Here is a 16,841-nt window from a genome sequence, read left to right as displayed (position 1 = left end):
AAAAAAAATACCCTAAAAAAGGAGGGAGATGGGAGAAGTCACATCACAAATAAAACCACTGGTGTATAGCATATGAAAACTGCTTTTAGATAACGTAGGAGTGCCATTTAACTTTTGCCACAGTCAAAACTGGCAAATTCATCAAACTGGTTCACATAAATCAGCAAAATCCATATAAAATAAAGCAGAAGAGACAAGAATCCAAAACCAAGTTATATTTCCTCAAATAGTATTTGAAAATTACCTTGAAGATACCCACATCACATTCAAATAGATGTGGTTTACTCTTAGAAGGATAGAGTTATTTAAGCTTTCCAAAGCTCCATCTAGATGCCAAACTGGACACCTAAAAGTCAAATTCAACTTTGTTTTCACCCAGTCATGCTTGTATTGGTACTAAACTGTTTTCACCATATATTAATCCTAGCCACTGGTACAACTCTTCCACAGAAGGATTTGCCCCTGATCTCCCAAATTCAACCTTTGTCAGTCTTCTCTACTCATAGAAGAGTAAAAGGCCACCACAACACGCATCCAAACAGTCTCAATATGGGGAGGTACATTTGTTTCAAGATGCAAGAACTGTAAAACAGTACCACGAAAGAACGAAAAACAGTACCACCAACCCCTGTACCTATAGTTGGAAATGCTACATTCCTCAAGGTGTTTTGGACTTACCTACTTCCCCCAATCACATGCAGTGCTGTACACTTGTAAGTTCTAGAAGTCAAGACATTCAAATCAATAAAAGTAACTGCACACAGCTTAAGTGCTGCCCAAAGAGCAAGCTCCTAATAAAAAGCAGTGCTGAAGTCACCTGACTTAAAGAAAGGCTCCACAAAGCTCAAGATCATCCACCCTCAAGTTATCAAAAAACAGCACACATTACAAAAAGTCCTATCTTAAAGGGGAGTCACATCTGTTGTAGATGATTAGTAAGCAGAAACATTTCTTATGATTGTTTAGCAACAGCTACATTGAGCCAATTTATGCAAATACCCCGTTATCATTCTCGTCACATTGGCATTACTTCAGTTTAAACCAAGTCGCCTTCATTCAGTAGTCAGTCATGCCCCAAGGCACTAAGTTTTCCAAGAACACTGACGGTGGCAGCTAAATATAACAGTTGAGATTAGCATACTACCAAGACAATAATAGTCTTATCTATACCGTCACACCTGCATACACAGGGCATTGGAGAGGTCTGTCAGAACACGGCAGACCACCATCGCGGCAGTTTCTTGAGGAAAGGCCTCAACTGTCACCTTGCCTAATCCTGGTAATGCTCAGCAAAGCAGTCACAGGCAAATAACAGCATCTTGTAGTCATATATAAGGCCATGCAGATATTGTCACGTCTTCCATGTCAACGTTACTCAAGCACACGATGCTGCTAACTCGGTACCTCTAAATCAGGGAGTTCTTGGGACACTTGGAAGTTGAGATTATGTTTCCAAAGCCTCTGATATTGTATTAAGCAGCTGTTTACCAACTGTGACAGCACACTATCAAACCAGCTTCTGGATCAAGGAAGTTCTGCAGTAAAGTTATTTACAGAGTTCACCCTCATCTTACGCAAATGAAAGTGACAGCACTAGCAAGAGTGGCTGTAAAGGCTACTGTGAAACAGTAGCTCACAGTGGCCACTAGATACTAACATATATACATACACCTGAAACAATAATGTCTTTCAAGTGCAGGAGAATACCAGGTTGTCTTAATATTCCCCAGAGATAGCTGCCGGCCAATAACAGCGTTCACGTGGAAGATAATATCTGCAAATCACGCAGGTGCAACACTACCTGGACACAATCAACCCCAACACTTCCTGTAAAGCTGTTCTCAGCTACATGCAGCTTTGCCAAAGCAATTACACAGACTCACTGCCATGGTAAACATTCTTCCAGGTTTTTTTCTAGGCAGTCTGAGCAAGAACAATTTCACTGCCTCCAAGTACAAGTTAGGGATAATAGGGATTTTGACTGCATTAAGGTTTTATCGAAGCTTTTCCGTTAAGAAGCTCCTGTGTGCCCCAAGACCCAAAGCAGAGAGTTTCAGAGCACACTCTGTGTTACACAGTCATACCTTCTGCTGTACTAAGGCATAGCTTCCCAGATTGGTAAGGCTTAAGAAGTTTTGCTTCCCAAGGAGGTCTGCAAGTTTTAGCTGCAATCAACTGGTTATTTCCTAGTCAAGACAGAGTAGGGCACTCCTCAGTGTAAGAATAAATACCATGTTAAGAATAAGAGAGTCACATATGTAGGAGAAGCAAAAGAGTTAGGACTGCTTGGAGCTAGTGAGCACTGGGCTGACAAGAACAACCATGTGCAACACACTAAGTAGAGACGTGCATGTGGATCGCAGGAACAGTCTTCATCTAAGACAACAAAACTCCCATTGGCTGTTTTGTACTCCTCATTTAAAGTTTTATACTTTCAGTTACCTATCATTTCATACATAATTTTCATCTTTCAACTTTGAAGATGGAAATTTCCAGGAGAGGGAAAAACAAATTAAATCTATGATGTTACTATATAGCAAACTGGCAGACAAATGACATGTGGCTGCCTAGGAGAGTGGAGCACTTTGTCATAATTTCTTGCATGATCTAATAAAGCTGAACATTTGAATACTCCAGATATGTTGCTCTTTAACAACCCTGGAAAGTACATCACAGGAAAGTCCATTGCCCTGTTGATATTCTTTGTTGTAAAATGACAGAAAAATATAAGCTGAGTAACTTCAGTGGAAGTTACTATGGACGCAGTGGTCCATAGTTTCAGATGCAAGAGTTCAGAGTTACTTCAGTTCACACAGCCAGAATAAAAAGCACCAAGAATCAGATTTTCTTATAATCTGCTACTGTGCCTCTCATATTACACCACAAAATAACTCTAAAGTGGGAAGAAAAAAAGAACTGCAAGCTCTAAGACCACATGAAGTCTGTTAATACCAATTATCTCCATCTAATTTCTCACTATGTCCATTTAGGATTCTCATCTGCTGTGGAAAAGTTCATGTAAAACACCCCCTATCACTACGGCAATGTGCCGAGATACCTCAAAGCACATACTGTGGGCAAGATGCTGTTTCTGTGCTCCAGAAAGCATCAGCTTTAAGAATCACATAATGAGTGTTCATTAGAAATTAAACACATTTGCAAAAGAATGCCCTAACTTCACTATCTCCTACCCTGAGCACCTAATCCTTCAGCCTTAAGAATTGAACAAAACCTAGTATGCGCACTAACATGCATTTTATTACAAACTATTTTTTGCCTCACAGCGGCATTTGTTTTCATACACTGATGCAGATATACAGCTGACAGCAAGAGGTTGGCAGACAGGAAGAGCCATATAAGAAACTACATCTAATACAAAACAATAGGAAAATCTACATAGCAAGGAAGGAATGACCCCAGACACAACAATTAGTTAATAGGAGACACAATTACTGGTAAAAGTCTATTTCAGGAGACACCCAGAAACAAGCAGCAACAGAAGAGATGGATGATACAGGAAGAATGAGATGAAGGCCCGAGCATTAGTAGGAGAAATTCCAATGTAATGCAAACTGTTTATCAAATGACTGTCTAAATGCTGCTTTCTGCAGCAATCCAGAGAAGTAGAGCATCGAAGAGCAAGTGCATCAGTCCCATGACGCTGATGCTACAATCACTGCAGGCACTTCACAGAATTCTTTTTTCTGATTACAAATTGAGAGCAGATCCAGGAGAACCCCGCAATTAACTTAACTCTGTCTGCAGAGAATACCTCAGAAAGCCTCCCTGAGTTAGCAGATGCTACAGAAAAGTAGTTAATTCTGCTTTTTAGTAGCTACTACTTTATTACCCAAGATGAGCAAATGGAAGAGATTAACATGGATGAGAGCCAACACTGCAACAAAACTAGTTTCCAAAATGACATGCTAAAACTATACCAATTAAATCAAAACAATTGACAGGCATGTGTTTGCTACTCATTTGCTACAGTAATCCAGTTTCTCCTCTCACAGCACAGGTAGCCACTGGAAGATAACAATTTCTGGAATTCCAGCTTAACAAAGTTAATAGGTGTAAATTGTTAACTAAAGCCCTTTTTCATATCTTCAAAATAATCTCTCCTTGCTGTTCTCCAAGCTCATAGTATCCTCCATAAAATAAAACTCAAGACTACTCTTGACACTGTTCAGAAGAAAAAGCAACCTTACTATAGAAACTTGACTTCACAAACATTGGAGCTGAACAAGCAAACCCACAATATGCATGAGAACACTGGGGTTTGATCATTTATATACATTTATGAGAGGTCTATCAGCACCAAACTATTTCAGGCTACAGTGAGAAACTCCACACCCACCAACAGGTAGCTTCAATGCTTTTTGGGGAGACACAGGTAGTTAGTTCCCATCCAAGGAATACTAAGTAGGATGAGTATTTAACAAGTTTTCTGTTTACTTTTAAACACAGCATCCTTCAGTTAAAAAGAGGTCCTGGACCTCTTATGCTAGAGCTTTTACTTTCCTGCTCTGAGTGCTGTTGGGAAAAAGGTCCTCTAGGGAGTCCTAATAAAATAAATATCCACTGGCCTATCCAGTCTATCCTGTCCAGTTTCAGTTGTAGTGCAGTTCATGCTGTTTAACATCATGTCATTAACAGTTGCTAGTACACACCACAAGAGCAGTATTATTATTAAGCCACTAGACAGAACTAGTGATCCACCAATAAAAAGTTACACTAATCCTAGAGAATCCAGCCAGTAAAGATGTTTTAAACCAGAAAAAAATGACCAATGCTTCCTTCTGAGACAATAATATCACATCTAATACTGTCCATTCTAGTTGTGTACAGAAGTTGGCATCTTTCTTTGCATATAACGAAGAAAACTGCCCTTCAGTTGATAATACCATTTTACTAAAATCACATCATCAGGCTAGACTCTGCGTATTTCATTACAGTACTACTTAGACTATAAATCCTTCTAGTACCATTTCTTTTCAATTTGACCCTCTTAATTAGAATCCAAATTAAATGAATGCCCTCTCTTCTTTCAATTTCTCATTTGTGTAACTGTTGAGAGTGACAAACAAAAATCCATCTTAGAATACTGGATGGCATTCCGTGCACACAGCCTCATTTTTTAGCCCTTTTATTAAGCTTTTCTGTTTCAAGCATAATTTGATACACATGACAGTTAGCAACTGTTGATGGATACAGGAACTGGAAAGCTAGCAAGAAGAAGCTTTCAGAAGTAAAGGCCGTCAGGAAAGCAGCTTCAAAACAAGTTTCAAGTTTCTCATTTAGCTAACAATTTTAGGTACCAGCAGAGAGACTTAAGTTTGACAAAAGATCATCAATTATAGTGCGGCTACAACCACTTCATTAAATCTTACCAGGTTGCAAAGAAGTTTCTCAACTTCTGAGCACTTGCTACTTGCTGTCCAACATTAGAAGTTAATACTGTCAGATGTCATTTTACTCCCCCACCCCAATACTACCACAAATACAACTACAGCAACTGGTGTAAAAATTTAGGTCGTAAAACATGCACTGCAACTAAGCTGCCGCATTTTCATCTGCATCTCAAATTTCTTTGATTGTCCTACAGGCCTCCTCATATAGAAGCATTCTGGACAGTAAGTTTTGGTCTGACATTCACACTCTTAATCTTACTTGCATCCTACTTTCTCAGTACAGCACCCTATATCCTTTTCAGCTTTAAAATGAAGCTTTCATTAAGTCTCAAAGGCTATTAAGGCAACCGCTTCCTTTCAAAATTCACATAATACTTCAAACCGGTCACAGCTTTGCTATTATCTCTTGACAGATCCCTGAACTGCTCTCACCCACCCAGCTTGAGTATTCACAGACAAAGCCTTAGTTTTAAATCTAAATGAGCTGAGACAAAGCGAAACAGAAGGCTGAAAACAGCGGGGAACAAATGTAAAAGCCTACTAACATTTCTGAAGAACTCCCATTATCTTATTGCAGTGCTTTAGAAGACACATACAGATATTCAGTGCGATCAAGTGTCTCCAAATAGTACTGTTACACTGTTAAAACTGCAAAGGTGTTTCAAAATTAACTCTCTCCTAGTTGGGGTTTTATTTGTTTGCTTTAACCTATACACCATTTTAAGATACCTAAATTTATAAAGATGCTTAAAATACCTTTTAAAATGGCTTAACTCCTAGTGATTCAGCAGGTTTTAGGATCTCCTACCAAGCAGGAACAAGCTTTATGTTAAAAAAAAATAAAATAAAATAAAACACAAAACCGTAAGTCAGTAACTTTCCAACTCTTCATAAGCCTGTACGTGGGAAAAACCCTACAAGTTAGCAACAAATCCCTTGCACCAAGCATTCATACTTAATCATGCTCAAGCTTCACAAAGGCACAAGTATTTCATTGCAATTCAAACTCTGTCTGGACGCCTAAAGAAAAAAACATACGGAATCCAGTTGTTAAGAGCCTCCTTTGCTCACACAAAGCTTAAAATAAGAGGCGTTACTTTTTCAGACCAGTCCCACAAATGCAGGCAGCACACTAGTAACCAAGAAGCGGGCTTATTAGCATACCAGTTTAGCTATTTCTTTTCACAGAATGACTCAGCCTACTATTTTCAAAGTTTTCCTTAAATATTTGTCCCACATTTTACAAATAGCTGTTACCAACTACAGAAAAAAACAACATATCCCAAGAAGCCTTTGCCATTTTACAATACCGAGCACAGAGATTAGCTATACATCCACATTTGCATCCACTAATCCAATCCCTCCTGAAAATGAATGCTCGACATATCCCATATGGATCTTTCAGAGGTAATCTCGAGAAAAACATCCATGCTTCTCCACAGCACAGTTTCGTGTTCACATGAGAAAAACTTGCCAGGAGTTTCCCTGTCAATAACAGCATACTCCGTTAAAGCTGCAGCTCTTTATAGGGCAGCCAAGAGCAACGTAAGAAAGCAGCCACATAAGGAAAATTTAGTTTACAGCTGTCCGCTTTAAACAGATGTATACATATCCGTAAGGAGTAGAAACTTGAGTTGAAAAAGCTTTCCATCACCGCTCGCACCTCGCTCTCAAAGTCTATATTTGGTATCGCAGACGTATTCGAGGAGAATGAGTATTTTACAGGGAGGCGGAGGAAGAGGGTATGACATGAAGGTTGCCTTCCCCTCAGTCTTCACTAGAACCGTAAATGAAAAGCACGCCCCGCCGAAGCGGCCGCGGAGGCGCAGACATGTGCTGCCCTCGGCTCCGATGGGGAGGACGAACGCGGCTGCAGCCACAGCCCGGCTGCACCCACTGGGACAAAAGCACCGCAGAGGGACCGCGCCGGGGTGGAAGGGGGAGGCTGGCGACCCGCCCTCCAAGGACACGGCCAGCGCAGCCGGCGGCACAGCGGCCGGCCCGGGCATGGCGCGCCCCGGGGCTGGCTCCCAGCCGGGGATACCCCGCTCCCTTCCCGCTGCCCACGCCCCGCTGGGAGTGGGTGTGCTCCTGGGCCCCCCCTTTATCTAATTTTTACCTTCATCTTCGAGCTCTAGTTTCTCCAGCATCCCTTCGGAGGCGGCCGGGAGCTGAGACGGAGCCGGAGCCGCTGCCGCCGCCTGCGGGAGGGAAGAGAGGAGAAGGAGATGAGCATCCAGGCACGGACTCACCGGCCCCGCGGCAGCATCGGAGCAGCCCGGCGCGGCGGAGGGGAGTGGCAGCGCTGAGGGGGCGGCTGGCGCTGCTCCCGCCGAGCGCTGAGAGCAGGGAAGGCGAGACAGCGCTGGGGCCGGGTGGCGGCTACCCCTCGGCCTCCCACACGCGCGGCTGGGTGCGCGCTGCCTCTTACACACGCACCGCACACACTGAGGGGGGAGGACCCAAGACTCACCCTTCCTCCCCCCGCCGCGGCGGCGGCGGCTGCGCCTAGCCCATTAACCCTGCGGCCCCCGGGCGCGCCGCTGCCGTGCCTCCCGGAGGCACCGCCTCCCCCCAGCACGGAGAGAGCGGCAGTTGGCGGCCGGCGGGGGGACGGGGAGGCCGGGTGCCTTTTCGCTGGACAGCGCTTCCCGCCACACCTCGCCACCGCCTCTTCCCCGCCTCCCCCCCCCGCCTCTCCCCCCTCCGGTGAAGGGATTGGTACATTCCCTTTTGCTGCAGTCAAGCCCGTTGGTCAGCAGCGGGAGGGGAGGGTAACTACCATTTCAGCGCAAAAAAGTGAGGGAGAGGTTTACTGCCCCAAGCGCTCTGCCAAACCAACCGCCTTTTGCAGCCGTCTCTACAGTCTCGACTGTTCGCCTGGCTGCTTTGGACTAGAGCGCTGCAAGAGGAGGCGGAGGAGAGGAAAGCCCTCCCCTCCCCCCGCAAGGCGGGGTTGGTATAGTCCAGCGCGTTCACCTGCAAGGCAACGGCGGGGAAGCCGACAGTTCCACTGCCCTCGGGGGGGGGGGGGGGGAGGAGGGAAGGCTGTGGTGATGAGGGGCTTCCCCCGTGTGTGAGAGGGAGCTCCCGCACGGGGCCGAGCCGCCATGGCCGGGTACCCGCTCTGGGAACAGACGCGCTCGTTTCCATTTAAAACGTACGAGAAGTTACAATTCAAGATTAGCCCGAATGTCGGCGTCTTCCGTGTAAGTCCCGCGCCTCTACCAAAGCCGGTAGCTAGCCTCGGAGCAGTCCCCTCAGGAAGAGGAGGAGGAGGAGGGAGGGAGGCGGCCCTGCGGCTCCTCATTACAAGTTTTAGCTCGGCCACAAGTTAGGGGAGCTTGACTTTGGGTTAGTGAAATTCTAGTTTACATTATGCAGTGGATCAGACTAGATGATCCTTCTTTAAAAATCATTCTTGAAGAAACAAAAACCCCCAAATTGACAGCCCCACCATTGCTGTCACTACAGACAAGTATCTCAGAGCTGTTCTCGACAGCCCAAACCACTTGCTGTTACTGGTGTCTGAAGGATGGAGCTTACACCATAAGAGGTTCTGCTTACCAGGAATGCGGCTTGTTGCACCCAGCTTTACAAGTCTGCATCTGAGCTTGTACACCAGGCTACAGAAGAATCAGTGGAAATAGGGAAATACTTGAAATAGGTTCATAATTTAGATTTACTTAGACAACTAGCTATAGCTAGTCTTCCTTAACTATGATGAATAGGTCCCCACCGACTATTTAGGAAGCCCAGCAGTACCAGTTCAGACATGGATGCTGTAGAGGTGGGTAAACAGATTATTTCTTTGGTAATGGCACAGATCATGTGGGCGGACACCCATGCATGGTGCTCCAAAAGAGTCACGGGCACCGTTAGAGAACATTTAAAATCTACTGTTGCCTAAGGAGAGGCTCAAGCTTCAAAAGCTCAGCAAGTCTTTCAAGAGAGGATGGTAGAATGGATCTACGGTAGCACAGCAATGTGCATATAACATAGGAAAGCATGAAAGGTAATTTAAAGCTATGATGGGAGGAGAACCACAAATCGTGGGAAAACAGAAAGCTGTCTGTAATTTCTGAAGTCCAGAGAAGTTTCAAACAAGGAAGCTAACTACTGGTGACAGCTTCTTTTTCCCAAACTGACTCTCTATATGGACACTGATAATGATAGATGAGGACATTAACAATATCCAGTTCTTTGCTGTAACTATCCTTTGAAACAAAAATAAATCCTAAACTATTTAATTCCTGGTTGTATTTTTAAAAGAATTCTGAGATTTCAATAAATAGTCTTATATCAGTCAGAGAAGATAGCAAAGCAGTTTAGATTAATTTATAGTATTTTCAGCCTGTTAATTAAAATGCTTTGGAAGGTTTTAATTATCTCTGGCAGCTATCTTTAAAAGCTCTAAATAATTTATCTTCCTTATCATGTACCTTAATATTGATAAGAGTTTTCAACCTCTTTTGCTAACTAAGAGTAAGATGATAACATATCTGATTGGAATAGCTGTCATGTTTCTGTTGTTTGGTTTGTTTGTTTGTTTTAAAAAAAAACACAACAAAAAACCCAAACAAGTATTTACTCCCCATAATTATCTAGTAAGCACCAGCCATGAGGAAATAGAACTCCAAGGTTGGTTGTAGCTGGAAGTGACACTGAGTCTTTAAAGCTGCACATTGCATTTCACTTGCCACAAAAACAGGTATGTTTGTGAGAAGTCAGTTACACCTGTTCCATGTAACAGGCTACACTGTGCTGTGAACCTCAGAGCTTACTGCAGGATCAGGGTTTTACAGTGGCAGAATCTACATCCAAATCAAGAGTACTATGAGAAACTCAAGATAATACAAAGGCAGTAATTTAATAAGTAACAGAGATTTGTAATGGTAACATTATATCTGTTGTCACATCTACACTGCTCCCAAAACCCCCAAAGGAAATAGAAAACTAAAGGCTGAAACTCCATCCTTCAGTCTGCCTGCAGTCTTAGGGTTTGTCTAAACCAATTCTGGACAAGCTGCAGATCATGGCATTCATTTTGCTCCTTGCTTTGCAGTCTAGCTCCTTTTGGCATGTGTGCAACACTGAGTAAGAACAGGAAACTGATGCAGCTGAAAACCAAAGGGACTGAAAGATTGGTTTTTGTCCAGATCAGTTCCTGATCCAACTCACTGTGTGGTTGCAGCAGTTAGCCCAGGCACAAGGAGTGCTAAAGGCAGGAGTGACGGTGGGAGCACACCTGGAAACAACCCACTCTTAAATCAGCTTAAATCAGTGGTGAAAATACTATCTTGTTCTTTGTCAACTACTACTGCATTAGACAAATTAGCAGGTATTTTTACAAGTCTTAAGTATCACCTCTCTCTACAGACTCTGCCAGTCTACAGAAAAGATTACTGGTTAAAGATAGGAAAAAGATCTGTCTTTCAAAGGACGTATAATTCTCACTAAAATGATATTATTTAGTGTAACATTTAAATACCTGTTCATTGTGACTGTTCATTCTACTGCCACAGGAGTTTTTAAGTAACTATAACCTAGTTAGATTGTGGTTTAAAAGTTTGCTACCAGAGTGTGTCAGGTAACCCATTTCAACTGTTTGAGATACCCAATGGGATAAGAGAGTATATACTTCATGTACTAAATATTGCTAAGCAAAATAGATTTTATATCTAGAAGTTCAAAAGAGAAATATATTCAAAACCAAACCTGCCTGAATACATTTCTTCTTTGTCAGGGTTCAATTTGGTTTTTACAGGGGCATTATTTATGCCAAAACCCATGGACCTATGACATAACGCTAACACAGAATCTTAATACAGCACTGCCAGCACTGTAGAGGCAAAGTAAAACAAGTCATGGTTGATACAACAGCAAAAGTCATAAAAAGATGGATATAAGCAAAAGAGATTTTAGGACTTCTGGGAAGGCTAGAATGCAGATTTTAATAGGTAACTCCTTACTTTGTGTCTACCTGTTTTCTGTAGCTTTTTAGGGTAAAGGGAGTGACTCGTGCTCTGTGGCAGTAGAGTCAGTCCTGTAAATTCAATATGCACTTATAATGAGTATGTTAAAACCTATCTGATAATCTAGGAGTCCTTTTAGTCCTATGTCCTACTGAAGGAATCCCATTATTTTCATCAGAAGATGCTAAGTATTTCAATTGTAGAGACAGTTCAGGGATATGAACATTAATTAGCAGCAGCAGATTATTTTTGATGTAATTTCCTGCCATCTTGTCTCCCTGGATTAGCAGGAATGCATCCATTGGGATGGGTATCTATCCATGGCAGTCATCAGACCAGCTATACCAAAACACTTTGAATGGCACCTACTGTGTAGTTTTTCATATGAAACAGGTTACCCTAGGCTGCTGCTTCTGCAACCAGTGAAGAAACAAACACTTCTAGGGCATCATTCCTTTGGCCTGTTTCAGACAACTACTTAGGATAAAATGATTTAGGGGTCACAAAGATGCTCCAAGGGCTGGAGCACCTCACGTGTGGAGACAGGCTGAGAGAGCTGGGCTTCTTCAGCCTGGAGAAGACAACACTCTGGGGAGACCTTAGAGCAGCTTCCACTGCCTAGAGGGGGTACAAGAAATCTTGAGAGGGACTTTTTACAAAGGCATGTAGTGACAGGACAAGGGGGAATGGCTATAAGATGAAAGAGGGTAGATTTAGGTGAGAGATTAGAAAAAAATTCTTCACATTCTTCACTATGAGGGTAATGAGGCACTGGAACAGGTTGTCCAGAGAAGCTGTGGCTGCCCCATCCCTGGAAGTGCTCAAGTCCAGGTTGCATGGGGCTTTGAGCAACCTGATCTAGTGGAAGGTATCCCTGCCTATGGCAGGGGGATTGGAACTAGATGATGTTTAAGCTCCCTTCCAACCCAAACCATTCTGTGATTCTATGATTTGCAGTCACTGTACTGATTAGATCTCTGGTCAGGTTCATTCTGCCTAGTATATTATCTATAAGGGAAGAAGGGGAGGGAGACAAGAAACTATAAACTGTAAAGTGTAACTTTTATTCCAAGATGGATAAGAGAACAAATATACCCATTTTAAGTAGTTATGGGAAAGAAAGATCATCAGAAACAGCCAAGGTGTATAAACAATGCCAAGACAGCTTCAGTCACTGTAGTAACTGGCTTCTGGTAAGCAGAGGCAACAGGAGTTAACATGACTTCTGACACTATTTTGCATGACACTCACGCAAGCAAGCCAGACAGTCCTGATGAAATGACTGCTAAAGGTTACAGCAATATTCACAAGGAAGGTAGTAAGATTTCTGTGTTGACCTGGAAGGGTTGAAGACAGGGTTCCAGAGAGGTCTGTGTTCTATCTAATATCACTCAGTGACTCACTGATGACTTGATGAAGAAATAAGATCATATTTTCAAATGACTCAATGGTAAGAGATGCTGCTCTTTTAGGGATAGCCTTAGAACTTAAAATAATCTTGGGAATTGCCACAGTGCTTTGAAAAATAGGATGCGCTTTGATATGGGTAAGTAGAGCATGCTACAAAATAATCAAATGCAAACATAAAATGGGAAAGGATTGGCTTGCAGCAGTGATGCAAGGAAAAGACCTGAGAATGAAAAAACATGTCAGACAACAATGTCAGATTCTTGGGAGGAAAAAAGTCACACTATCTACAAATGTGTTATAGGTAAGACACAGAGAATCTGTTCTACACATTCCCTGGCTAGATGCCAGTTTATGGGGATACTGCATTCAGTTTTGGGTATTGAACTCGAGAATTAGCCAAGGAAGTCCAAGAAAAAGCAACAACAATGATTTAGGAGCTCAGAAAACATGACCTGTAAAGGAGGACTTGAAAAGCTCCCAGTTTCTTAGTCTAAGGAAAAAGAATAAAACTGAAGGAAAATGTAATAGCAATCTTCAAACATAGACTCATAGATTCATAGAATAGTTGGGTTGGAAGGGACCTTCAAAGCTCGTGTCGTCCAGCCACGTGCAATGAGCAGGGACATCTTCAACTAGATGAGGTTGCCCAGAACCACACCCAGCCTGGCCTTGAATGTCTCCAGGGATGGGGCATCCACCACCTCTATGGGCAACCTGTGCCAGTTAGCACCCTCATTATAAAGAGTTTTTACCTCACATCCAGCCTGAATCACTCCTCTTTTAGTTTAAAGCCGTCACTCCTCATCCTATTACAACAGACCCTGCTAAAAGGGACCTGGTGAATGCTTCTAAGCAGGAACCTACGGGGCAGCTTTTACTCGCTCACCAACTCTCCTTTGTCCCCTCTCCAATGCAGCTGACTTCAAAGTGGGTCTGGAAGCCCAGCAGCAATACTGCACTTGGTACATTCAGTGCTTCATGAGGTGCACAACCTCCTCTTCCCCCATGAGTGGATGGACAAGACCCTCGGGGCACATCTCTTGAGCCATCTGCTGAAATTCTTACCCAGGTCTGGCAAAGATGCCTGAAAAGCAGCATTAAGGTCTTCAAGCCCATCTCAGCAGCCTGAGTGTGTTTTTGCAAGAAGGAAAGTGATAAAGTATCTTCTGGGTCCACTGGTTATGGGATAAGAAATTATCTACTTAGCCTTTAGCAAGGAAGTCTTAGGTTGGACTTTGGGAGAACTTTCTGAACAAAACAATAGTGAAGCACCAGTAAACCTTGCAGAAAAAGACTGTAAAATCTGTCACTGGAGGGTTTTAGCAACAGGTTAAAAAAACATTTATTGGTAATCCCTTACAGATAGTTGATTGTGCTGTGGGATAAAAGGAAATTTTCTTGTCCTTACAGACTTATTTTCTTTTGTTTCCATTTTTGTCCAATCTTTAGAAAAATGTATTTATTCTTAGTATGATCATTCAATGAGAAGTCTTTTATGTATTTTTTGTACAAAAGCCCGTTTACTACCAATGTAATAGAAATGTCAGTTTGCTTTGCCCCCTTTTCACACAAGTAGCTTTAATTCTAAATTAGGAAAACTCTAAAGCAAACATTTTTTGAATAATAATAAAGATTACATAATAGTCTTTGATGGTTGGGTAGGAATAGAAAGAGCAATCTATAAAAAGAAATGCTGCTGCAAATCATAACTCTGTGTGGAACACACTTATTCAAGCATTGCAACAAAACCGTCACCTGTGCTTTATTTAGAAACAGGCATTTCCAAGTGAATTCAAGGCTGCGTTTGTCAAACCTCTTCCTGACTTTTCTGCTCCTCCTTTCATTCTGATCAATGAAGGCTTAATACTGATGTGCTGGGGGTGCCACCTCCTAGCTCCTGTTCTGCAGTAAAACCCAATGCCCTTCCAAATACTTCAGCAGAAAAAAAAGCTACTTACCTTATAAAAACTAATGGATTGAAGAGCAACAGGAAGGAATTCCCATCTAAATGCAAATCAAGGCAAACCCATTTTGAATGCAAAAGTAAACTAGAAATGGTAATTTTCCCACCATTTGCTAGTGCTCCTTCCTACAATTACAGTTCTCTGCAACTCAGTAGTTAACAGCTCTTCTCCTGATGAGCTGTCAATGAACAACTTAGATTTTTTCCAAGTGTATGTCATAGATATGCTTATTCTGTTGCAATCTGTTTGTGCAGAATTAATTTTAAACACTTACTGCTTAGTTTTGGTTTAATTTAGTCTGGTTCATGAAGTGAAAAAGCTGGAAATTATCAGGAATAAAAGGTTTCATGTGCTGGTTAAACTGAAAATTAAACACCTACTTGTTTTCTGCTAGAGTGTGATAACTGATATCAGTCCACTGAGAACATTAGAATCCATGAGGCTGAGATAAGATCCTATCTTGGATCCTTTCTGCTTTTAAGAATGCTAACTGCATGGTGCAAAGGCTGGCTGTAGTGGGGCATCTGTGAGCCCATCAGGTGGTGACAGACCATGGGCAGTCCCAGTGAAGAGCTCTGGGCCTGGTTCTGATATAAAGTCCTTCTTACCTTGAAAAACTCATAATGAACACAGCACCTATGCAGGAATTGTAGTTGCTAAGAATTTATTCTAAGAAACCTCTGTTCCAGCACCAACCAAACTAGTGAAGAAGGGGATGCCTCATACAAAACACTGGATTCTAATTTTTCTTCCTGTACTGGAAGGAATGCAATAAAATTTGCTCATCTTAAAAGGCCTTTGACATACTAAATGCTATAATCATGTCAGTGTGTAGCATATATAAAGGAAGGTAGTGACAAGTCAGAGATTACAATTCGTTTAGAACACAGTAATCAAATCCAGTAATAAACGCTGGCATTGTCAATGTATGCTGTACTGGCGTCATGTGTTTTCCACTGGATCCTTACTGGAGTCACTTGGTGCTCTGTCCCTAGTCTGCAAGGCTGAAATTAGAGACACAACTATGTAGTGACAGGACAAGGGGGAATGGTTTTAAACTGAAAGGGGTAGATTTAGATTAGATATTAAGAAGAAATTCCTTACTGTGAGGGTGGTGAGGCCCTGGCACAGGTTTTCCAGAGAAGCTGTGGCTGTCCCATACCTGGCAGTGTTCAAGGGCAGGTTGGACGGGGCTTGGAGCAACCTGATCTAGTGGAAGGTGTCCCTACCCATGGCAGGGGGGTTGGAATGATTTTCAAGGTCCCTTCCAACTCTAACCATTCTATGATTCTGTGAACTATCCTGCAACAGCTAGGAAGCGATGGAGCAAGTTTATATATTCTGTGTGAATTTCTAGGACTGTACAGTGAGGCTGATAATGGCTCTAACAATTTTGTTTTAAAACAGCTCAGATAGAGTTTGCCTTTTGGTAAGAACTGTGCATTTAAAGCATTTTTTTTCTTCATCCCAGTATAATCAGAATATGACTCGCCCAGGGGTCCTAATCAGGAGTCTTTCAACATGGAATATAGAACAACTACATATTGCTTTTATATTTTATAACTAGGAACTAGCCTTCCACTGCTGGTATCCTCCCTGCATGATAAACATAACATATTATATTAATTATATTAACATATTATACTAATTTATATTATAAAAATACATTATAAAGCCCATATTATATTAATTACTTTACAGAGTTAATTATTAGTGATGAGCAGTCGCAGTTGGGGATCTTTAGTAGATTAAATGGATAACATAAATGGAGCAACAATCAAATTTAGCCAAATCCTTTTTGAAAAAAAAAAAAAAGAGAGAGAGGAATATAGGAGCGCATTCAGCACTAGGAAAGATAATGTAACTGCTACATCTTCATTGCAGTTAGAGTACTGAGTGTTGAAATCTGTTTACCCTGAAGATGCGTGAACTGAATGTGTAGAGTGATTTCACATTTTTAGTGGAGAGCCCTTCAGAAATATTTTTGTATGGAAATGAATTTGCAATTTAATCCCAGTTAATCCCAATTAACTGATTTATTGAGAAACAGGATAGAGTTACAGATCTTCCTTTGATCTAAC

The 16,841-nt window shown here is 42.0% G+C and overlaps 1 protein-coding gene and 1 long non-coding RNA gene across 11 annotated transcripts in view; one reads left to right on the top strand and one right to left on the bottom strand.

Moving 5' to 3' along the window:
* The window catches only part of PRKAG2 (protein kinase AMP-activated non-catalytic subunit gamma 2), a 218,313-nt gene that overhangs the window by 43,309 nt on the left and 158,163 nt on the right, over window positions 1-16,841 (bottom strand). For 7 of the 8 annotated variants that reach the window (XM_057416532.1, XM_057416534.1, XM_057416536.1 and 4 more), the window contains one exon: window positions 7,531-7,612. In XM_057416532.1, coding sequence (XP_057272515.1) covers window positions 7,531-7,612 — 82 coding nt within the window. Of the gene's footprint in view, window positions 1-7,530; window positions 7,613-7,850; window positions 8,081-16,841 lie in introns of those variants that run through there. The other variant, XM_057416539.1, reaches the window with a different exon arrangement.
* The window catches only part of LOC130603064 (uncharacterized), a 47,546-nt gene continuing 39,191 nt past the window's right edge, over window positions 8,487-16,841 (top strand). For all 3 annotated transcript variants that reach the window (XR_008973060.1, XR_008973059.1, XR_008973058.1), the window contains exon 1: window positions 8,487-8,620. This is a non-coding gene — a long non-coding RNA (uncharacterized LOC130603064). The remainder of the gene's footprint in view (window positions 8,621-16,841) is intronic.

This window comes from Pezoporus wallicus, unplaced genomic scaffold (genome assembly GCF_028554395.1).
Source record: "Pezoporus wallicus isolate ANWC-B61680 ecotype Strahan unplaced genomic scaffold, APGP_CSIRO_Pwel_v1 contig_3847, whole genome shotgun sequence".
NCBI classification, from domain to species: Eukaryota; Metazoa; Chordata; class Aves; order Psittaciformes; family Psittacidae; genus Pezoporus; species Pezoporus wallicus.
This window is presented reverse-complemented; position numbering and strand designations above follow the sequence as displayed.